General features: G+C 40.8%; 2 protein-coding genes across 6 annotated transcripts in view; both read right to left on the bottom strand.

Moving 5' to 3' along the window:
* Positions 1-16,371, bottom strand: part of flvcr2a (FLVCR heme transporter 2a) — a 32,871-nt gene extending 16,500 nt beyond the window's left edge. For 3 of the 5 annotated variants that reach the window (XM_054796928.1, XM_054796929.1, XM_054796926.1), the window contains exon 1: positions 464-572. Coding sequence is in view for 1 of the 5 variants with exons in the window: in XM_054796930.1 (XP_054652905.1) it covers positions 15,797-16,351 (555 nt within the window). In the remaining 4 variants the exon portion in view is untranslated. Of the gene's footprint in view, positions 1-463; positions 573-15,796 lie in introns of those variants that run through there. The other 2 variants (XM_054796930.1, XM_054796927.1) reach the window with 2 other exon arrangements.
* A 1,360-nt stretch (positions 16,372-17,731) lies between these two features.
* On the bottom strand, positions 17,732-22,820 carry LOC129192671 (jun dimerization protein 2-like). Its single transcript, XM_054796932.1, has 4 exons — positions 22,412-22,820; positions 19,631-19,851; positions 18,027-18,146; positions 17,732-17,917 (listed from the first exon to the last, which is right to left on the bottom strand). Exons 1-4 carry the CDS (start codon positions 22,524-22,526, stop codon positions 17,732-17,734), a joined length of 642 nt encoding a protein of 213 aa, XP_054652907.1. The 5' UTR covers positions 22,527-22,820.
* Positions 22,821-23,640: the final 820 nt, after the last annotated feature.

The raw sequence follows: 23,640 nt of genomic DNA, 5'->3' as shown, positions 1-23,640 counted from the left end.
GGCATTAAGGCGAACGGATATTTGTATGTTTCTTTGTTCTAAGGGAGTTGGTTTTCAGTAAATAAATGATGTTTAGCTGATTAACAAGTGACAACAACATGACTTCATCCGCGGTCATGCTCACTATTCTCCAACCGAGCTAGCAAAGTCAATAAGCTTTAGCCTCAAGTTTGAAGCGTTATTTCGCTAGAAGGAGCTTATTTTAGTAGCTCATTCGCTCCCCTCAGTCATAAGAAGCCTGATAAAAGGCACAAGAGAACAAACTATACACGGCTGCTTGTGTAACTATTGCTAGCTTCTTCACTATTTTTCTCTCGCTTCAACAACCAGTTCTCCCTCGCTTCCCCAAAGTCGTAAAAGTGACAGAATATGCTGATAAACGACAACCCAATCCCTCTAAAGTCTTAAAAAGTTGGTTTAAAACATGACATGTTATTTTTAAAAAGTTTTAGAGTTAACCTACCTGAAGCGCCAGTATGGTTTCATTCAAGCTAATAAGGAGTACAGTAGAGTAATACGTCGAGTACGCACGAGATGGCGACGTTGTGCAAACATGAACACGTCATTTCCCATTGGGACGCTTACCTCAAAACAAACACTGTACTGAACAGTATATTCCACTTGGAATTCCACTTGGAACATAAAGTTAAATAATACACCGGCAAGGAAGGTGTCTCAGCTATGACCAAGCTTGACAGAAATACTTTACGCACACATAACCTGTTCACATAGGGAAAGTACTGTATATTATGTTTTTACTATATGTGTGTTTTGTTCTTTTGTTTCAGCTTCCCTCACCAAACACCTTGGCAGTGCTCTGAATGATTATGCCTTTGCACAGGCAGTGAAAAAGTGGCTCCACTATATAATTGAAACCACACTGAATTTTAGTTACGCTGTTGGTTCAATGTTCCCATTAGTTGAAATGCTATTGAAATTGTGTTGCTCTGTGGTTAGGAAATCAATATCGTTTCAATGTTAGCAGCAGGTGCAAACTGATGCTAAATCACCACTGAAGTCCGACATTGACTCAATGATCTAACGTTGACAATTCAACATAGATTTGACATTGTTTCAATGTCACCTCGCTGTCTGGAAACTCGATCCACAACCATTAATGTCTAAATTGCTAGCAACAAAATTAAGTACATCCCTATGTTAAACTGTACTAACTGGGCCAAATTAGCCATTTTTTCTTGTGACCAATTAGTGTTACAAGGTCTTAGATGGGAATGGGAAGCATTTGTGTTAAATTTGATGTCAAGGCAAAGAACTCTCTGTGGATGTGAAAAAAAGAATTGTTGCTTGACATCAAAATATTATTGGCTATAAGAAGATTGTCAACATCCTGAAAATGAGCTGCAGCACAAGACTGTACGCCGCTTTAACAGGCCAGCTTCCACTCCGAACAGGCCTTGCAATTCTTTACCGCTCATTGAGGGAAACACGAATGCCAACATGTATTGTGACATACTGAAGCAGATGATGATGATGATGCCCTTCCTTCATAAACTGAGGGGGCAGTATTCCAACATGATAATGACCCTAAACACACATCCAAGATGACCGCTGCCTTGCAAAGGAAGCTGGGGGTAAAGGTGATAGACATACTGTAAACCCTACTGAACATTTGTGGAGGGTGGAGGATTGCAAGGTTTCTAACATCCACCAGCTCCGTGATGTCATCATGGAGGAGTGGAAGAGGATTCCAGAGTCAACCTGTAATGTTCTCCAGTGAACTCCATGCCCAAGAGAGCTAAGACAGTGTTGGAAAACAATGGTTTCCACACTAAATAATGACACTTTGGGCACAATTTGGAGACTTTCATGAGGGGTGTACTCACGTTTTCATTGTCAGTGGTCTCGACATTAATAGCTATATGTTGAGTTATTCTGAGGGGACAGTAAATTTACACTGTTGTCCAAGATGTACACTGACTACTTTACATTGTATCAAAGTGTCATTTCTTTAGTGTTGATCCATGAAATAATAACCTATTTGCAGAAATGTGAGGGGTGTACAGTACTCACTTTTGTGAGTATATTGAATATACAGTATTGTGTATATTGTGTATCAACCGATACCAATACCATCCATCCATCCATTTTCTATTCCGCTTCTCCTCATTTGGGTCGCGGGGGCATGCTGGAGCCTATCCCAGCTGACTTTGGGTGACAGGCGGGGTACACCCTGGACTGGTCGCCAGTCAATCGCAGGGCACATTTGCACGCACATTCATACCTATGGACAATAGGAGGCTTCAATTAACCGAACATGCATGTTTTTGGAATGTGAGAGGAAACCGGGGAGAACATGCAACAACACAGAGATGCCCAATGGAGAGTCGAACACAGATCTTCCCGATCTCCTGACTGTGTGGCAAACATGCTAACCATTAGGCCAACGTGCGGCCTTAACTGTTTCCCAAGTATATTAGTGCATGTGTGAATGTATAAACAAGCGGCATTAACTGAAATTTCTTTGTAGAAAGTAAATACATTTATTTGTATTCACTTACAGGGCAGCGCAACCTTGCCACATCCAATATGGTGGCGACGTTAGCGTAAGGCTCAGCGCTCGTTGCAGCGTCTGCGTATACAGTTTCGACAACAGCACTTCCTGTTTCCCAGCGTGCTTTGCTGTACTGTTGTTGTAATTGGCTGCTAAGTTACACGTTTAGGGCTCACATGGTTGTTGATTATTCAGCCTTATTCGTTGATAGTGTCTGTTGTTATCTACTATTACGTTGCTTTGTGATGTTTTTTTAGCTCTTTCTTTAAAGACACCGTGAGTTACGTCTTCTTCACAGGTTTGTGAGCGGCACAGTATTAACTACATGAGACAGCAATGTTGCAATTTTGCGACATTGGCACGCGAAGCTCTACATCCGCTTACAATGTAAGGAAAAAAACTATACCGATGTTGGTTGATATCACATCTCTATGCCAATATCGGGCCGATAATTATCGGTGACCGATATTATCGGACAACACTACTCATTACTTTTCTTTTTGTTTCAGCTAAAAAGAAAGTCTTCAAAATCCACAAAGAGATACATTCGCAAAAACAGGATGTCTCAGGATGTCAGGATGAAATGGGTTTTATTTTTTCTTTTTACTGTTTTTACAAAAGAACTCTTACTAGGGGTGTCACAAGATCTCATGTCACCAGGTCTCGCGACATTAAAACGTGTTTTACATGTATAAACGTGTACATGTGTTTTCATTTCTTGTTCAGAAAAAAACTGTCTTGTGGGCACGAGGCCTAGAACAATAATAAATAAATTAACACGCAATAAATAAAAATGAACTCAATAATTTTGCAGGCCTCAATACATTGCCATGTGCACGTGTGTCTGTTTTCCTCGTCTCTTGCCTCCAAAAGTTCACTCTGTGCATTGGTTTCAGCGCCTTGGTGCGTTTGTTCCATAGAACAACGACATGAACGGAGTGAGCTCTTTTGTCAGTCATACAGTCTCTTTGTCTCGGAGAGTTGTTGGCATACACACAGAGTGCAGAAGAATGTAATAAAGTAGAAATATTAGTCAGTTGCAATTTATTGTTTTTTTTCATTGTACTTTTCTTAACAGTAATGTTAAAATCTTGTTTCGTCTCGTTGTCATAGACACAATCTCGTGTATTGTCTCATCACACCTCTAACTCTTACTATGATTTTCATTGAACAGCAATGTTATATTTGTAAGGGTATCCAAGGCACGAGAACCCATGAGCCCGACAGACCTCGTGCTTCCTTTTATATGACAAATAACCACAAAATGTCATACACTCGGTGTGGGAGTGAAGTTTTGCAATGCAAATACAGTACAAAGAATTGTTGTACTCATATAAAAGCCCCTGTATTAAAAGGCCTAACTCACAACCCCTGTTGAAGTTCTTTCGATAATGTTTTAAGGGGGTTGAGGTCAGGGCTCTCAAGTTTTTGTACTGATAATTCATCCAAGCATACCCTTATGAACCTTTCATTAAGCACTGTGGAACAGAACAGGGACTTCCCCAAACTTGAGAGCTTTAAAACAAACCTTTCTCTTCTACACATGCATAAACACAACACACACGCTGTCAATGATGTTGTACAAGTTACCTGGTTTCCTAAAACACCAATGGAACAAGCAGTGGAAACCTCCTGGTGCCGAAACCACAGAGAAGCAAGTCTAGATGGGATGCCAACGATGTAAACATTGGCCACTGAAAAAAAACAAACTGTCCGAGGAAGGTGACAGCAAACGCATCGTGTTGAGCTGTGCTGCTTTTGATCCAAGCGCCGATGCAGTTGAAGGCAGAGCCCACCATGATGACTTCCCTGAGGCCTCGCTTGTCCAGCATCCACATGACGGGCACGATGAGAGGAATGTAGGTGAGGCAATAAATCATGGAAAGCCAATTAATGGCCAAGGTGTCTATGCCATAAAAGCGCTTGAAGATGTTTCCGATGATGCCGTACTGCTGCCACATCATCGCATTGCTCATGGAACAGATGCAAAAGAGGAAGAGTATGACCCAACGGCGCTTGTACAACTTAGTCTCCATGAGTGGAAAGAGTTGTGAGGTGTCCTGAATGGAGTAAGGTAGCATTCCATCTGTCTATACAGTCAAGGAAAACCTCCTTGTGACAGCTCATATCCCCTCCCACCCCTTCCCGTCTGCTTTCAGACTTCTGAAGAGGAGAGCAAACAATGCTTCTTGTGCATGTAAATACAGTTGCCATTTACCTGATGAGCTTGTCCAAAACACTGTGTGTGAGACTCCTCTAGTAATGGTAAGATCTCTTCAGTACAGACTACTTATTTACACAATTTGATATTCTTTTCCCAATCAGTACCCAATATATGGTCTTTCTTTCCAGATGAATCCTGAAAGACAAGGTCAAGAAAGCTGTCCAGCAATGTGTGTGTGTGTGCTTGGAAGCCCTGTGGGTAAGTTAAGTTAAGCATGTATTTATGAAATTTTATATATTAATATTAATATTTATATATTAATATTTCCCAGCCCGGAGCTAACATTCAAGATGAATAGCCGGATTTCTATGTCTCCACCTCCTTTCTTTTTAAATTGTCTAATGTAACAGCATCGATTCATCATTTGTGTGTGTAAGAAGCACACCATAAATGAACTGACCGACATTCATATTCACTACAAACCTTTCTCTTGCACACACGCATAAACACAATACACACGCTGTCACCTGGTTTCCTAAAACACCAATGGAACAAGCAGTGGAAACCTCCTGGTGCCGAAACCACAGAGAAGCAAGTCCAGATGGGATGCCAACGATGTAAACATTGGCCACTGAACACACAAACTGTCCGAGGAAGGTGACAGCAAACGCATCGTGTTGAGCTGTGCTGCTTTTGATCCAAGCACCGATGCAGTTGAGGGCAGAGCCCACCATGATGACTTCCCTGAGGCCTCGCTTGTCCAGCATCCACATGACGGGCATGGTGAGAGGAATGTAGGTGAGGCAATAAATCATGGAGAGCCAATTAATGGCCAAGGTGTCTATGCCATAAAAGCGCTTGAAGATGTTTCCGATGATGCCATATTGCATCCACATCATGGCATTGCTCATGGAAGAGATGCAAAAGAGGAAGAGCATGACCCAATGGTGCTTGTACAACTTAGTCTCCATGAGTGGAAAGAGCTGTGAGGTGTCCTGAATGGAGAGGTTCCTTATTAGATTGACGTCTCCCAGAGTAAGGTAGCATCCCAAAACAGTTCAGGCTTTTCTAGTCGGGGAGAATCTATCTTATCTGTCCATCCAGTCAAGACAAGCCTCCTTGTGACTGCTCATATTGCCTCCCACCACGTCCGGTTTCAGACTTCTGAAGAGGAGAGCAAACAATGCTTCTTGTGCATGTTGTTGCACAGTTGCCATTTACCTGACTAGCCTCCCCTAAGCAGCAGGCACAGCACTTCATAGACTATGAAAAACTTGGCCTCAAGCAAACATGACCGCTTATGAGCTCTGCTAAAATTTAAATAGAAGTCTTCCCGTCCACTATATCAAAGCTCACGGTCCTAGATCGCTAGTTAAGTCAAGTAATTTGTATTTATTTGCAACCAAAAGTTGCAAATCTCAGCACTGTACACTTGGAGCGGGTCTCCTCGTACATTAAAGAAAAAACACTGCAAGCACTTTGGCAACAGAGGTAAGGAAAAACCTCAAACAGAACCCACAGTCAGTGCGTGATGACCACTGGTTGGGTTGAGACTAACTCATGAAGCCACAAGTGAGTGCATGTGAAAGCCTATACTGTGCCTAATCCCGAATCAGATGCTCTACTGGTGAATTATGTTTGTACAAATGAAGCTTTAAATAGTAACAGTAGGAGTGTGCAGGTGGTCCTTGGGTTACGGCGTTTTGAGTTCCGGAGTTCCATGTTATGGTGTGTCATGGTTACAAACACGCTGCCATAAATTAATTAAAAACGTAATTTTGGTCCATAAACACTTGACTCACTTGGGAACTAGTTACAGCATGCACAGCGGATAAATATGTGCTGCATGCTGCAAGGATGTGTTATATATGCTCCGTCTTGCAAACAACAAATGAACAGTGTCTGACACATTCGTAGCTACACAGAAAACATTGCTTATTAATAGAGATGCTCTCTTTTCTTACCCATATCCAACACTTCATTACTGATACCAATAACAACCGATAACAATATCGACAGCAGCTCTTCCCTCAAACTGTAATTATGGTTCTTCTACTATATGCATTTCATAAATACTGTTGCAAAATAAGACATCCATCCATTTTCCATGTCGCTTATCCTCATTAGGGTTGCGGGGTATGCTGGAGCCTATCCCAGCTGACTTCGGGCGACAGGCGGGGTACGCCAACCAATCACAGGGCAGCAAAATAAGACAACTACTGCAATATGACATACAAGTTATAGAAAACAATGCCAAAAAACTGTGTGTGACTCCTCCAGTAATGGTAAGATCTCTTCAGTACAGACTACGTTATTTACACAATTTGATATTCTTTTCCCAATCAGTACCCAATATATGGTCTTTCTTTCCAAATGAATCCTGAAAAAAAAGGTCATGAAAGCTGTTCAGGACTGTGCGTGTGCTTGGAAGCCCTGTGGGTAAATTAAGTTAAGCATGTATTTACAAAACTTGCCAATCAAGTCATATTCCCTAGCCTGGAGCTAACATTCAAAATGAATAGCCGGATTTCTATGTCTCCACCTCCTTCATGTAAGTTTTTTTATAAATTGTCTAATGTAACAGCATCGGTTCATCATTTGCGTGTGTAAGAAGCACACCATAATTGAACTGACCAACATTCATATTCACTATCATGTACCATCATGAACTGAAACATGGGACAATTTAGTCTAACTGATGTAGAAGTGTTTTAAAATAGCACAATTATATAAGTATACCACAGGTATATACATGCTACATTTAGTAAACTTGGGATTTGCATTTGGGACTGAAGCAACTACACCTATATTTACTTAATGAAATGGGTTATATGTGTACTTATTGTCACTGTCCAGTGCAAAGCCTGCATCTCTGAAGTTTGTGAGTTTTTAGCATAAAAACAACACTCATTATTTTTCTTTTTTTTTCAGCTAAAAATAAAAACTCTCCAAAAACTCAGAAATACACAAAGAGATACAGTAATTTGCAAAAACAGGATATCGCTAGTGAACGGTTTTTATATTACTCAAGCTAACACCGCACACTCCTCTTACAGAGCATTTTCCTCGCTAATGTGCAGTCTTTAGTGAATGAAATGGACAAGTTACAACTCCAAATCGCCCACGGTAAGATACTTTTGGACTGACACCCGCAAGACCAAATGCAGAGGACTGTGCATCTATGTGAACTGCTTTCTGTGTCACTAAATAAGTAAAGGTATTGTTGTTGTACCCCTGCCATGTTTATTTGTTTATCTGAGTGTTTTAGCCTATTTTTTAAGGTGGAAATAAGTCGCAAATGAGATCTGTTTATTTGTCGGGATCGCCATAAGCGGTGCTCTTAAAAAAAAAACAATATTCGACTATTAGTCAACTATGGACAAAATCTAACAAATCAGATTTGACTATGAAAATTCTTACTTGAAGACAGTCCTGTGACAGACAAAGAAATGTTAAGGTCATATAAATACTCCTGTATTAAAAGGCCTGAAACCAAAAAAAAATACAATTTTTTTAAAAAGGCCTGACTCACAAGCCACAAAATTTAAAAATGGATTACGGTATGTTTTTTAAGTGTGCAGCAGTAGGGGGTACATGACTTCAAGTCAAATGTCTGAAGGGGTACACAGCTGTAAAAAGTTTGGGAACCACTGCTGTAGGACATACCTGACTTCCTAAAACACCAATGGAACAAGCAGTGGTAACCTCCTGCTGCCGAAACCACAAAGAAGCAAGTCTAGATGGGATGCCAATGATGTAAACATTGGCCACTGAACACACAAACTGTCCGAGGAAGGTGACAGCAAACGCGTCGCGTTGAGCTATGCTGCTTTTGATCCAAGCGCCGATGCAGTTGAAGGCAGAGCCCACCATGATGACTTCCCTGAGGCCTCGCTTGTCCAGCATCCACATGACGGGAATGATGAGAGGGATGTAGGTGAGGCAATAAATCATGGAAAGCCAATTAATGGCCAAGGTGTCTACGCCATAAAAGTGCTTGAAGATGTTTCCGATGATGCCGTACTGCTGCCACATCATCACATTGCTCATGGAACAGATGCAAAAGAGGAAGAGTATGACCCAACGGCGCTTGTACAACTTAGTCCCCATGAGTGGAAAGAGTTGTGAGGTGTCCTGAATGGAGAGGTTCCTTATTAGATTGTCGTCTCCCAGAGTAAGGTAGCATCCCAAAACAGTTCAGGCTTCGTATCTGTCCATCCAATCAAGACAAACTTCCTTGTGACTGCTCATATTGCCTCCCACCATGTCCGCTTTCAGACTTCTGAAGAGGATAGCAAACAATGCTTCTTGTGCATGTTGTTGCACAGTTGCCATTTACCTGACTAGCCTCCCCTAAGCAGCAGGCGCAGAGCTTTGTAGACTATGAAAAAGTTGGCCTCAAGTAAACATGACTACTTATGAGCTCTGCTAAAATTGAAATAGAAGTCTTCCTGTCCACTATATCAAAGCTCACGGTCCTAGCTTGCTGGTTGAAGGGATAGTTCCGATTTTTTGACATGGAGTTGTATCCCCATCAGCGTTGTTATCCAATAACAGTGACTTACCCCCCCGCTTGGTCTCCAGTTCTGGTCAGATTTCTGTAGTTCCACTTAGTTGCTGGGGATAATTAAGTAAAGAGTTTGGCTTCTCAAAACAATATGCGTTCAAAAGATGAAAACATTTGCATCACAAAAATGCCTTCTCAAAAAAACTCAAACCTCACGCTTTATATCTGTCTCCCGCTGTCGCCTGTGCGTTCATGCGAATGTGACGAAGACACTCGCATCTTCTTCCGCTTTGGAACACATACGTAAACAAGACGGCCGTGGCGCTCTATCACGGAATTAGACTTTGGCCGAGTACACCCTGGACTGGTCGCCAGTCAATGGCAGGGCACATATAGACAACCATTCACACTCACATTCATACCTATGGACAATTTTCACCAGTTAACCTAACATGCATGTTTTTGGAATGTGGGAGGAAACCGGAGTACCCAGAGAAAACCCACGCACAAACATGAAAATTCCACACAGAGATGCCCAACGGAGATTCAAACCCAGATCTTGCCGATCTCCTGACTGGCCAACATGCTAACCACTAGGCCACCGTGCGGCCCCAATTCAATTCTATTCAATTTATTACCAGAGCGTCAAATCACAATAAGTTTTCTCATGGAACTTTACACATGAAGGTCACACTCATAAATGAATACAGAACCAACTGAAAGCCCACATGAGCAAGCGCTTGGTGACGGAGGCAAGGAAAAACTCCATCAGGGGAAGAAACCTTGAACAGAACCCAGGCTCTAGCCGTTTGTCTTGACTGGTTGGGTTGAAATAGAAAAATAGTAGAGCGATAGATGGTAGATCAAGCCAGAAAACAGGAGAGTCTTTATCTAAGTTAAGGAACATAGAGGTGTGTCTCCAATACATATCAGTCAGTTCCAACTATCTGCTTTACCAGGTGGGTTTTGAGTTTACTTTTAAATAGAGAGAGGGTGTCTGCCCCCTGGATTGAGTCGGGGAGATGGTTCCATAATATATCCATAACACACTGGTCTGCCACATTCGCAGCCACATCCACATCCGTAACAAAGATACAGTCTGTTCTGTCGAATTTGGCTTATTTGAGAATATATTTTTAAAAATAAGCGTCACATGACTGTATGTGTATTCATCAAAGAGTACGACAATTCTTACCACAATTGTGACGCTAAAAGTGCATGTCTTTCAAATCCCATACAAATGATGATGGCAAATTGACTTGTTTGATACCTGTGTCACATACAGTAACTATGACATGCATTATGTGACGATAGGTGGTTGTACAAAGAAAATGGTCATTTTAGTAGACAACAAAAGGTACTCCAATAGTAAGGACTATTCAAATGTCATTGTCACAACTATTCATCCATTTTCTATGCCACTTGTCCTCACTAGGCACAACTATTCAAATGATTGTAACGAGAGAAGACCGGAGAGACCACTGGTACGTAATAACTATTGTTGCTCCTCAAATACAACTGTGTTTAGTCTTGAGTAGTAGTTTGATGCTATTCTTCTTCAATTCAAGGTTATCGACCTAACCCGTGCTCCTGTAAATAGTTGAAGTGTGAAATAGAACTCTACTGGAGTTGAGTTGATATGGCGTCCTTGACGAGCTTCTCTGGCATTTCAAGTGAAGGCTGCCTTAAGTCCAAAAGAACAATACAGTTGATAACCAACAGTTGATAAACAGTTGATAGCCCACCGTAACCCCCTGTGGAGCTGCTTTGCAGTCACTGGAAAGGATACCTGTGCAGTCGTACCTGTTTATCATTAGTAGTCAGCGTTATTATTTATATGTAAAGAGCAAAACGTAACACTTCAGTCATTGCAAATTCCGCATTCACAATCAGAAGGCAAAACTTATTCATGAACTCTTTGCACTTCATTATGTGTCCTAAGTGTAAAAGGGAAAGAAGAGCCATCAACATGGAAAATTAATGCCAAAAAAATCTGCAGAGTGGGGAGAAACGCCCACCAAGATTGCCCGCACTTTTAACCGTCGCAACCCTCATTAAAGATAGATTGTATCCTTGAGTATGTAAAGGATCAACTCTTATGAAAGCAATAGTAAAAACTAAGCAATGCAGTGCTCTCATTATTTGCTGAAAGACCAGAATATCCCAGGGAGCTTTATGTTGATCAGGACAAGATCTTCTACTTCCTCCCCCCAATAAGGTAAGGAATTGTTGCCCCTTTTTTATTACTCTTTCATTTAATTATTCAATGTAATTCTATTATTTCTATTACTGTACTGTAATTCTATTACTGTACTTTACATGTCCTTCATGTGTTCTGTGCACAGTGTGACTTCATTTAGGTATTTTCGGTATAAGATCCAACTTCCATCACGATCTAGGAAAGGAACTCCTACGTAACCCGAGGACCACATGTAATGTTAATTACATTCTTCCAGCTGTTTGCTTGGAAGGATGCACAAATAAAGATCCATTCCACTGGTTGGTAGCTGACACAACCTAGCACTTGTTTTCACAGTGTAAATCCCAAATTAATTGGTCACAGAACATGGACAGAAGACAATCGATGCAAGATTTTGCCTTTAAACACCATCACCATGGAATCCAAATTAAAGCAATGAAGTGTAGACTTCCAGCAAACACTATGCCGCGTACCTATTTACAAATTACAGTTTAGGAAGAATTCAGAGGCTCAAAAGTATTTGGACATTGTAAGTAAAACCATATCGTTTGTCATACTTGGATGAACATTTTTGGCAGTTGATGACCGCCTAAAGTCTGGAGCTCATGGATATGACCAAATTCTGAGTTTGCTCCCAGAAGATGCTTTTGCCAGGCCTTCACTTCAGCCACCGTGTTATTGTGCCGCTTGGTTGTATGTTTTACTACCTTCACTTTTGTCCTCAGTGAGCAAAAAGCATGCTCTACTGATTTGAAATCAGGCCACTGACTTGGCCATTTCAGAATACTCCATTTCTTTACTTTGAAAAAGTAGAGTTGCCTCCATAGTATGTTTAGGGTCATTATTCATATACAGTCATGGAAAAAATGATTAGGCCAACCTTGTTTCTTCAGTTTATTGATCCATTTTAACGCCTGGGACCACTAAAGGTACATTTGTTTGGACACATATAATGATGAAAACAAATATACTGCAAGTGTTTAATTTAAGAGCTCTGGCAACTTCCATGGTTTTCTTGGTGATAACCAAAATCACTTACGCTCTTACATGAATAGCTATACCATGGTACTGCCAAAAAAATGTACCTCTTATGAGTTACTTTTGTTGTCATTGTTATATTTGCCCAAACAAAGGTACCTTCAGTTGCATCAGGCATTAAAATGAACAAGAAACTGAAGAAGCAAGGGTGGTCTGATCATTTTTTCCATGACTGTATATTGTAAAGCATCATCCTGATCTGAATATGAGCAGACTATACCCCAATAGACATCACAATCTATTTTCTTAAGTCTGTCAGCTGTCACATTGAAAAACATGAGCAGTTATAAACATCCAGGCCATAACAAAGCTTTTATTTCTCCGTACATCACTCTTCCCATCACTCTGGTACAAGTTGATTTTGGTTTCATCTGCCCAAAGGATCTGATTCCAGAACATAGGAGGCTTTTTTAGATGTTTCCTGGCAGAGTCTAATCTGGTTTACCTGTTCTCGAATGTTACCTTTGTAAACACTTGTACTGTCTCCTGAATGTAGGGTTTGACAATGACACATTTACAATCTCCATAGAATTCTTTACTTGTGGTGATTTTGTAAAAGGCTTCACCCGTCATCCATTTAGGTGTCTTACTGACAGTTACTGCAAAAAGCAGCTCAGGCTTTTTGTTGATCCTGACACAATAGAGAATGCTTTTCACTTACTGATGACAAAATTGAAGGCAGTAAGACCTGTGAAGTGCTGTCAGGTGAGGCAAATGAGGCAGAACCAAATAATGAACACATAAAATAAATATTAATAGTTGTCCATTGAACTGTATTGTAAATGCATTTTCTGTATGATTCCAATTGTTTTTAACATTTTCTCACATAAAAATGGCAGAATTTCCTGATCAAATACAGAAAAGAGCGTCTCTTCTCGGCTTAGTGCACACACCCTGCCTACCGTCTGAGTGCACTCAGTGAGTGCACACGTACGACCAAATACAAATAGATGGAGTGGACATTGAAAGGGTGAACAAAAATACATTTCTGGGGCTCATGATAGATGAAAAAATGATCTGGAAATCTCACATCAAATATATACAACATGAGGTGGCAAGAAATACTTAAATATTGAATAAGACAAAGTTTGTTCTTGATCAAAAATCACCCCACGCTCTTTACTGCTCTCTGGTATTACCATATCTAGCTTACTCTGTGGAGATATGGGGAAATAAGTCATCTTCACTCGCTAAATGTACTGCAAAAAAGATGAGTGAGGATAATCCATAATGGTGTGTATAGAGAACATACAAATCCCTTATTTTTAAAATCACGAATATTAAAATTTGCTGATTTACTACATTTTCAAACCGATAAAATAATGCATAAAGTTAACAATAACCTGGTATCCAAAATGCCATAAAATACTTTTCTACAAGAGAGGAAAAATATGATCTTAGGGAAAAACTAAACTTGAAACACTTACAGTATATGGGAGAACAACGCTAAAACCCCACAGCATTTCAGTATGTGGAATTCAATTATGGAACAGATTGAGCAAGGAACTCAAACAGTGCACTAAAATGAGCGAATTCAAAAAACAAAAGAAGCTGTTGATGTTTGCAAAATACAAGGCAGAAGAGTCTTCACCTTGTTTTGTTATGCTTGTCTCTATTTATTATTATTTATGTATTATTATACTGGTTATTATATTGTGAAAAAATCTTAATAATTACATCATCATTACTGTATGTATTAAAAAATCACATATGGAAGACAGGAAGGGAATAAAATGTACTGCACAAGATGAAGAGGATTAAATATATTATAATAATACTAAATAACAACTCTGAATTGAACTATGTGATGTATTCCATTGGAACTTGCATGCATGTTTAAGTCATTACCATTACCATAGCTGGATCATGGCACGTGCCAGTTTGTGTTTGTCAGCATGCCGGCAATAACATAGAGTTGCAGAAACATACAGTATCATGATGAAACATTATCATGACTTGCTACAGCCTGTGCAATGTATTTTATGTACGTGTGACCTCATTATTATTTGTATTATTTCCACTGAGAGGAGAAGCCAGCCAGCCTATAGTTTTGGGTTTATTTTGTTATTTCTGCTTTGTTTGTGTCTCTCCTTTAGATCCCTGACTTCCGGTTGTGGGCGGTACCACGGGACGCAACTGTTCCGATTCCCCTCATCAGTTTTTCCCCTATTTGACCTGCTCCCGCAAGGCTTGCGGATGAAGGTTCGTTACTCTCTGTCTCAGACCTTAGAAGCAGTCTACCCTCGTGCCCCTGTTCTGGACTCGCTATCTAGTTTACCTGTGCGTCCCATGGGCCGCTCTCCCGGCCTTTTGCCCCGCCTTTAACCTGACAGTTATCCTCTTAATGGGCAAACTTTATTAGCCACTCACTAGCCATGAACTTCACCGCACGTCACTGCATCGACCACAGCACACAGTTTTTTTTGTCGGCATTAGTCAGTGATGTGGCTCTGCCTTACCTGCCTCAACCTGCATCGCCTGACCGCACGTCACTGGGTGGATGTCCACTTTGGAGTGTAGAGTAATGAATGTGAATTTGTTAGAGTGCAGCAAGTTGTGCAAAAAAATAACTAAAACACCGAACGGCTGAAATGTGCATTCAAAAGTTTAAAGATGGCCAAATTCACCTGTGTAGTGCATTTTAGGTTCCTCGTGACATTTCAGCCAAAAGCACAGAGTACAGTAGTGTGATTATCTTTAAACATGTCTTAAAAAGGTGTTTACAGTACATTTTTATGGTAAAAAAAAAATCCCTACAGCTTACGTATTTGGGTGATATGTTCATATTTGTTCGTATTTGTTCATATATTTTGTCAAAATGAAAAAGTACAGCCACACATGTGAGGCAGTTCTGAATAATATAATATGATATAATGATAATAATAATAACATAAATGTCAATAACCCTGGACTCCAATGGGTTAATGTTGTCATTTCTCACATTGTGACACCAGTAAACACACATGGTAAGCGTTGTGTCTATGAATTCCACTACATGTAATCAATTAGTTAAGCATGGCATTAAATGTGCTTGTGGAGATGACTGCAAAAAGACGTCTATTTAAGTCCATTGTTATTTTAATGTGCTTTTACATTCGCAGGTATAGCAAATGGTATACTGAGACGTATATGTGGACTGTCACAAATATTGTAGGCACAATTAACTGTCAGAAAAGTGTATTGCATGCTTGTACTCTATTTGATTGAGTTACTTTTGTGCTGAGTTAAACCTCAGTCATTATGAACAAAAATGAAAATCGATGTCACAGGGCTGTCTTTGCACAACAACCGACAATGCATTTGACCTTTGACTTGGTCCATCAATAATCTGTCTGGGTGAGAGATTGTAAACAACATGAAAGTCCAAAAGCTCACCTGATTCCCAAAAACTCCGATGGAGCAGGCGGTGGAGACTTCATCCGAGCCGAACCACACCGAGGCTAGGCGAGAGGGCATTCCGAGGATGAACACCTGAGCCAGGGCGCTTGCAAACTGTCCAAGCATGGTGACCCAGAACAGGCTGGGCTTGACGCTGGCGACCTTGGTCCACGTCCCTACGCAGTTGAGCGCGTTGGCGAGCAGCGCTGTGACGCGCAACCCCTTCTGGTCCAGGAGCCAAGTGACCGGGAAAATGAAGGGGATGTAGGTGAGCATGTAGAGCATTGACAGCCAATCGACAGTGAAGGCGTCCACTTGGTAGAACTTCACGATGATGTTGCTGATGATGCCGTACTGGATCCATTGGTAAGCGTTGCTCAGGGAATAGGAACTGAACAGAAACACGATCACCCAGCGCTTCCAGTACACGCCGGTCGTGTGAGAAGAACCGCTCTCACCGTTAGGGATGCTGCAGCATTCCAGTCGGTTTTGTTTTGCTTTCGCCTCCACTTGATGAATGTTTTCCTCGGCGTTTATGTCGCTGTCTCCCATTTTCTGGACACAAAGACAACCTCACTGAAGGCGAAGGAAGTGAACTGTCTCCTGTCCAAAAGGTGGACTTGTGGGACCAGTTCTCCAGAAGGTCATTCGGCAGCTGAACTGACTCAGACATGCAACACAGTCAACTACTGACTTCTTACTCCACCCTGCTGCTGAGATAAGGAACGACAACGACTGGCGGACTGGGAGCTGAAAATAGAAATGCATGGAGTTTACCACAATGTATCCCACCAGGCATCTTCTCAAGTTCCAAAATCACACTATTGGCTCTACCTGGTGGAGAATCTTTGTGTGGATGCACAGGCCAGAGAGGTGTTCTATTGTATACCTGTTGTGCAATTACAATAACGTTATTATATTCTATGATCAATTTTCAGGTCACATTGTACCAAAAATGAAAATTTCTGCTACGAATGCATGGTGCACTATTAGAATTATGACTGAACAGATTTTGCTTTTTTAAAAAAAACAACATATTCTGGTTAGCTTGAGTACAACACTATTTGTCTTGTTTTCACAGATACAACAATTGAATGAATTAAAACAGGCATGTTCTATGTTGGCCCGCTGTTACTTCATTGGAAGAACGGCTAGCGGTGTATTCTATAAATAAAAGTAGAATGCATCAGATCATCATGACAGCAACATTCAGACAAAAAGAAAAACAAATGGAAAGAAAAGTTCAACGTTATTTGATGAGTGTGTTCTATAGCCAATACGACGTGCTTTGTTAACACAAAGCAGATATACTGTACCTTCATTTGCGCGGGATTGATTTTTAGCATGTTTACTAAACAAAATGTTTAAAAAAAAAATAATCCCCAAGTGGCTCCCACATCCAGTTCAATTTGGAAAGGTTGGAAATGACCTTTGCACACGCCGCTAGGTGGTGGTGGAGCATAACACGTTCACGCTTATGTTAAAAGAATCTAAACATTTCTTCATCGCTTATATCAAATACAAAAGTTGGTAGTAATAACACTATCATAAGACACAACAAAAACCGTCCACATGTATATTTGATACGTAAGCATGTGAATAAATGACGCCTGCGTCAGGAGGAGGAATGACTCAAAAGAAAAGCGACAACAAATTTTGCATTTATCAAAAAAGGAAAGCAATTTTTGGTAATCGGTGTTGCTAAAACTTCACTAAGCGCCTGTGGGGTGTTTTTTGCCAAGATGGTTGCTGGTGTGACATCATAGTAACAAGATGTAAATAGCAAATACAAAAGTCTGATTTAAGTGCCAAAAGAGCATCCAGTCCACGTCTTCTGCCATGACATCCTCAGACCTCAGAGGGTTCTCCACCTTCTGAAGGCTCTCAGCGCTTCTACTTGGCTTCATGCTAATGACGGACATCAGCACACACTCAGTTGGCCTCCAGCTGCTCCAGCAACGGGTTCACCTCACTCTCAGGTGTCTGGAAGCTGTCTGTCCTGACGATGCACGTGGGCCGATGGCGGTTGAGCATGTGGATCAGTTGCTGCCGTTCTACTTTCAGCTCCCGAATCTGGGCTTTCAGGTCTGAGTTTAACATCTCTAATCTTTCGGACTCCTGCGCGAAGACAAAAGGTGGGAGGGGGGAAGGAGTCAGAATGAGACATCAAATGAGGTAAAGGTCTTGGGTTGAAATTTATTACGCGATTTCATTGAATTTGTGCCACCTTTTGTAGATAATCCGTCCTTTCTTTCTTCTTATTTCGACACCGTGCTGCAGCCACTTTGTTCTTCTCTCGCCTTCGTTTCCTTCTCTCTTCCTCCTCCTCCTCTTCATCTTCATCTTTCTAAATGACAGAGCAGGAAAACTAAATCAAATATGTTAAAGACAAACCTTTATGGTCCGATATCCGTACACCACATCTACAGTATAAACAGACACCCCTCGCTTTTCAGAAAGCATATTACAGTATAGCTTACTTTAGAGTAGTCAGTGTACAACTTGCATACCAAGATGATGTTTTCCACAAAACCAAATGTCTTTGATCTATTTTATTACCAAAGCTTTGGGGAGGCACAGATCAAGCACAGATAACATATAAGGTTGCTGTCCACCGGAGACGTGAAAGCATATATACTAAAGCTTTTCATACAAAACAGACAGTTGACAATAAATCAGTCGAACCGCCAAGCACCACTAGGATACCTCGGGCTGGCCAAGGTCACTGCGTGACCCTGTCTACTTCACAGCAGAGATGGGCTGCTAGACTGTTTAGACTAAACTTGGGGGAAGAAAATATGACTAAAATATGAATTTTGCTATCACACAGTCAAGCACCGTGGTGGTAATGTAATCATCTGGGGATGCATGAGTGCTCCCGGCACTGAGGAGCTGCGGTTCATTGAGGGGAACATGAATTCCAGCATTCTGTGACATGCTGAAGCATTCCGAACCAGACGCCCACCCTTGGGAAAACGACATTGTGGAGGAGCGCAAGGTGTCTAACATCCACCAGCTCCACCAGTGATGTCATCACGAAGGAGTGTGGGGGGGTTTCAGTGACAGCCGGTGCAACGCTGGTGAATTCCAGGCACAAGAGGATTAAGGCAATGCTACCTAGATAACAATGGTGCTCACACTAAATATTCACACACAATTTGGACATGTTCACTGTGAGGTGTACTCACTTGTGTTGTTAGCTATTAGACAATAACGGCTGTGTGCTGATTTATTTTTAGAAGATGGTAAATCTACAGGTATGCTGCTGCACACGCACTACTCTTATGAACAGGATATCCAAGTTGGATTTTTATAGTATTGTCCCTGGAAAAGATGGAATAAAATGGGTGCTGAAATATGAAGGGTGTACCGTGCTCACTTTTGTGTGCTACTGCACAAACTATTACGATTGCTGTGACCCGTCCAACGTAACAGTTCTTAGTCAGCATTACGTTTGACTAAATTTACTTGACGATGGGGAAAATTAACACTATTACTGTAGTTCTTTTTAGTTGGCTAGAAGAATCTTCTCAACTCCTATCTCGATGTCAGTACGTTGTATTAAGCAGAATAACGCTACCTGGAGGCGTTGCCATCTTGTGGATAGTCGCAACTGAATCAACAGCACCTCTACTGGTTGCAGTCGAGTACTGCGTACCCTTTTGCCTCAATTGCTTTACAACTCAATCTGAAAACCAATCTATTCAACAATGACCCTAGTTGTGAATACGGAGCGTGATACTATTATGCAAAGTGAACAAAAATGCATAACGATACAACGTACTATCGTACTATTATACAGGGTGTGACTGAAGCGCGATAGATTGACACCTCTGTTTTGATGACAAGAGGGCCGTTGGCCGTGCTGCCCATGAAGTGCAGAGGTGACAGCATGTTCTCAAACTCTTGAAAGTAACCAAACTTGAGCGTGTCAGTCAGGGTGGCGGCAGAGATGCCAGCCAGTGGGCCCAGGCTGGGCAGGGATCCTGCGGTCACAGAGGGATCTGGAATTTGTCCTGGCATGGTGTCACACTCGACCGGGACCACAGCAGCTAGACAGGCACACAAACATCATACATTCATTTCAAATCCATAAAAAAACATAAAACAGGAAACAGCCTATACAACTTATTATTAATAGTCTGTTTCTTAGATTGCCAAAATTTGTTTTTCCTTGAACAAATATCCTGGAATTTAGTCAGCATTTGAATTAAGCTAAATAGAAGCTCACATCATGATTCTTGGGGGGTCCATTTTAGATACATTTTGGACATTAAAGATGCTAAAACCAATCCAGTGTAGGTCAATATATGTTAAGCTATCTGAACAAAACATCCACATGTTAGCTGTGTGTTATAGGTAACCGCTATAAGGCAAATATTTAATCATAATTAATCACATTGTGTCCACAGTTAACTCTGAATTAATCACAATTAATCAAAAATACATTTTTATCTATAATAAGTAGGGATGTAAATCTCTTTGTGGTAAGCGCTTCCATACGCATCTAGATACACAAATTAAGATACAATTACAAATATATATATTTTAAAAACAGAGCATTTTGGTACGGTGTACAAATGATACGATTCGATTTGGTTCGATACGATTCAACATTTACATTTGTCAATGTAGACGTTAAATCTTACATTATGAACCCTTGCATTATGTTGGTGCACCTCTCTGAAAAAAAACAATTCCTGCAGGCTCATACTGGCGAGTGGTGTCTCTGTATTCATTTAGTGCTTTTAATCTGATGTTGTTCCTGTCATAGTTTTGCACAATACGTACTAAATAAGATAAATCAGATCGCTATAATGCACAAATGTTACATGTGTGTTGAAAATCTTTCCCGATGACCGGCCAATGCGATGCTAATGCTAGCGAGAGCTAATGCTATTTGACACAATCCCCCAAATAGCTGTCCTCGGCTATGCCTGCCCGTAACTAGTAGCTTCTAGCCCAAATTTAACTAACTGTTCAAAGCAAAAACCTGCCGAGAGATGGCTCGTATCTAAAAAAAAAACAACAAAATGTTAACTTGTTAGTTGGGAACCTCATATGCCACGGTACCACTGTATAATTGACCATTTCAAAAATACCAATAACTTCTCTCTTCTTCCCGGCGACGTACTTCGTGACAACTCGACTCACAGCGACACAAATAACTTTGGTCTTGTCGAGAGCGGCATCTGCCAGGGCTGTGAAGCTAAACTTACCATTCAAAACACTGAATTGAACGGCCACTGTGTTTCCTCAAACTATGGTGTGGGCCGAGGGTCAAACAGGAGGCGCACACGTGAATCGCGCGTCAAAAAAAATGTCCGTGTTATTAACGCGTTAACTTAACTTTAACAGCCCGATTAATAATATATCATTATTAATGAATTAACTATTTTTAGACTATGCTGAGCGTCAGTAAGGAAGGAACGTAGCCCCTGGACCACAGTTTGGACACCCCTGGTTTATGACATTGTACACAATGTGCTGTCCGAGTGCTGTGAAGCTTGTTGAACAAAATGGTTATGGTTGAACTTATTTCGAACATGCATTACATTGAACGCTTCATGTTACATTTCACAATTCCACATGTCCGAAAAGGAGTAGGAAGAATCAGAGGTTATTTAATCTTACTACCTCCTTATCACATCAGCTGCTAATACATATGTTCACTTCCTGTATTCAACACACACTAAATAAGTCAAAATACTGAGAGAAAAACATTGTAATATAATCAGAAAAAGCAATTGTAATTTTGTGAGCAATGTTATGAGGAAAAATGTCACATTAGAACTCAATATCATGTGAAACAACAAACTAAAGTTGTAATTGTTATACATACACACTATATACTTCTTACTATACTGTATATACTTCTTGTTTATTTACAACATTTGTGGTGGTCCTTGAATCCTTTCATTTTTCACTACGTTGCCCTCCGTGGAAAAAGTTTGGACACCCTTGCTCTAAAATCTTATTACTGTATATGCATCTCATTTATGAAACACATTTTAAATTCAATTTTGCACATTAAGAAACAACCGGTATACATGATGCAGTGTCGTACTTACAAACCGTGCAGTTAACGCATCATCTCTCTGCTCGAAAATAATCGACTTGATGAGCCGGATTGGAACGACAGGGGGCTCACAAATTGTGATATAGCTCCCTCTGTTGGATTCATAGCTGCATCGCTCTTTTTTCCCCCGCACTATCTTTCTAAGTTAACACAGGAAAACGAATGAATTACATTCGAAAGGAGAGAAAACAAATCGGTAAATATGCGGAGTTCATTTAAGCAAGTATTGCCCGAGTAGTCAAGCGGAAGTTGTTGGTTTTCAAGTTAATTGACCCAACTTTGTCATTTCCTAAAGGGCTGCAGCAAGATGAATGAGTGCACGACACCAGCCCAACACGCATCACCACAATAACAGGGACTTTGTTTGCCAGCGTACACACACAGGGTAGTGAACGCGGTGTTTGTGCAGCACAACACAACACGATGTTTCTTTATGAGTCAAAGAACATGCAAACGAAGTCAGGGTAGAAGACAGGACAACACCAACGTGACCGCTGCCAACTAAAACTGCCTCATCGAACACGTCCACAGACCTGACTTGGAGCTTTGGTGGAACAGATGTCCTTTCTTCTGGTCGGACGTGGGTCGCGAGTAGATTTTAAAGAGTGGAAACCGTTGCATCAGCCCGATTCCAAACGTGATCCCCATCTGGGAGGATTTGGGAATGCGGAAATGAGGGCGATGCCAGTAGGGTTGTTTTGAAAAAAAACAGTAAATGGAGAGGAAGTCATGCTTCTCGTCCCTTTCAGCTTGAGGAGGCCTTGCAACTCACGCACAACACCTACTTTACGGCAAAAGTACCTGTAACTGTCAATGAGACCAAGAAAGCATGCAAAGAAATGAGAAGCAGGAGAAAATCCAAGCCAATTGCAAAATTAACATGAAGTTAAAGGAAAAGGGCACTATTTTTTGAATTTTCATCCACAATCCTTAGGTGAAACATGAACACACATTTCTTTCCCTTCTCTGTGCGTTCTCACGAGAGGAAACGGGCTGTTATGAGCCAGCTAACAATGCACGTCATGTGAGGTCCCTATTTCGACTAGGAAGCCCTGTAAAAAAAAAAAAAGCTCTAACAACGTTTTATCGTTTTTTTATCCATGCTGTGATCATGCATTAACAACAACGACGACAACATGTAATACTTAAAGTATCTTGCCGTATTTTGATGAATTAAAACATTAACATTTTTTAATGAATGCTTGATTTGCATTTTGGGATCAGTTTTCTGAAAGGGGTACCAAAAGCATGACACAGCGAGCAAAATTGAAAGTTATTTTCATACCAATTGGCAAATTAAAATAAAGTATCACTTGAATATAAAGCGCAGTATATCACCATATACCATCTATCTATCACTAATAATGATTTAAACTTACCTTAAATTGTCGCAAGCGTGCTCCAAAATGGTATCCTGAATGCAACACAGAGCTAGTGGACGGCCATCGCTTCAAACTCAGTGCGAGACTCAACATGTGTTCTTCAAAGCATTGTTAGTGAAGAAGTGTAAGCATGACGTTAAAAACAGTTCCCCAAAGGGTATTGATGAGAAAAATAGATCAGTAGAAATCTGGAATGTAACACGTATTATGGACGTTACACCACATTTCTGACTTTGAATCCGTGCAAATGTCATTATTGTCTGAATTTTGACGAAACAACCACAAACAAATACTCTGAAGTTCACATTGTGTGTCCAGACAGGGGTCAGCTCATTTGCACAGTCTTTCACGATTACATTTTAGTTACGTTGTGTACTGAA

The sequence above is a fragment of the Dunckerocampus dactyliophorus genome, chromosome 13 (genome assembly GCF_027744805.1).
Source record: "Dunckerocampus dactyliophorus isolate RoL2022-P2 chromosome 13, RoL_Ddac_1.1, whole genome shotgun sequence".
NCBI lineage: Eukaryota > Metazoa > Chordata > Actinopteri > Syngnathiformes > Syngnathidae > Dunckerocampus > Dunckerocampus dactyliophorus.
The sequence above is the reverse complement of the archived record's forward strand: the minus strand, read 5'-3'. Positions and strand labels throughout refer to the sequence as shown.

Coding starts and splice junctions, on each gene's coding strand:
- LOC129192671 (XM_054796932.1), bottom strand. CDS start 22,526: ATGGGGATCACGTTTGGAATCGGGCTGATGCAACGGTTTCCACTCTTT. Junction 19,852..22,411: donor CCACCAAAGCTCCAAGTCAG/GTCTGTGGACGT, acceptor GTGCCTGTCTAG/CTGCTGTGGTCCCGGTCGAG. Junction 18,147..19,630: donor CTCTTGTCATCAAAACAGAG/GTGTCAATCTAT, acceptor TCTGTCATTTAG/AAAGATGAAGATGAAGAGGA.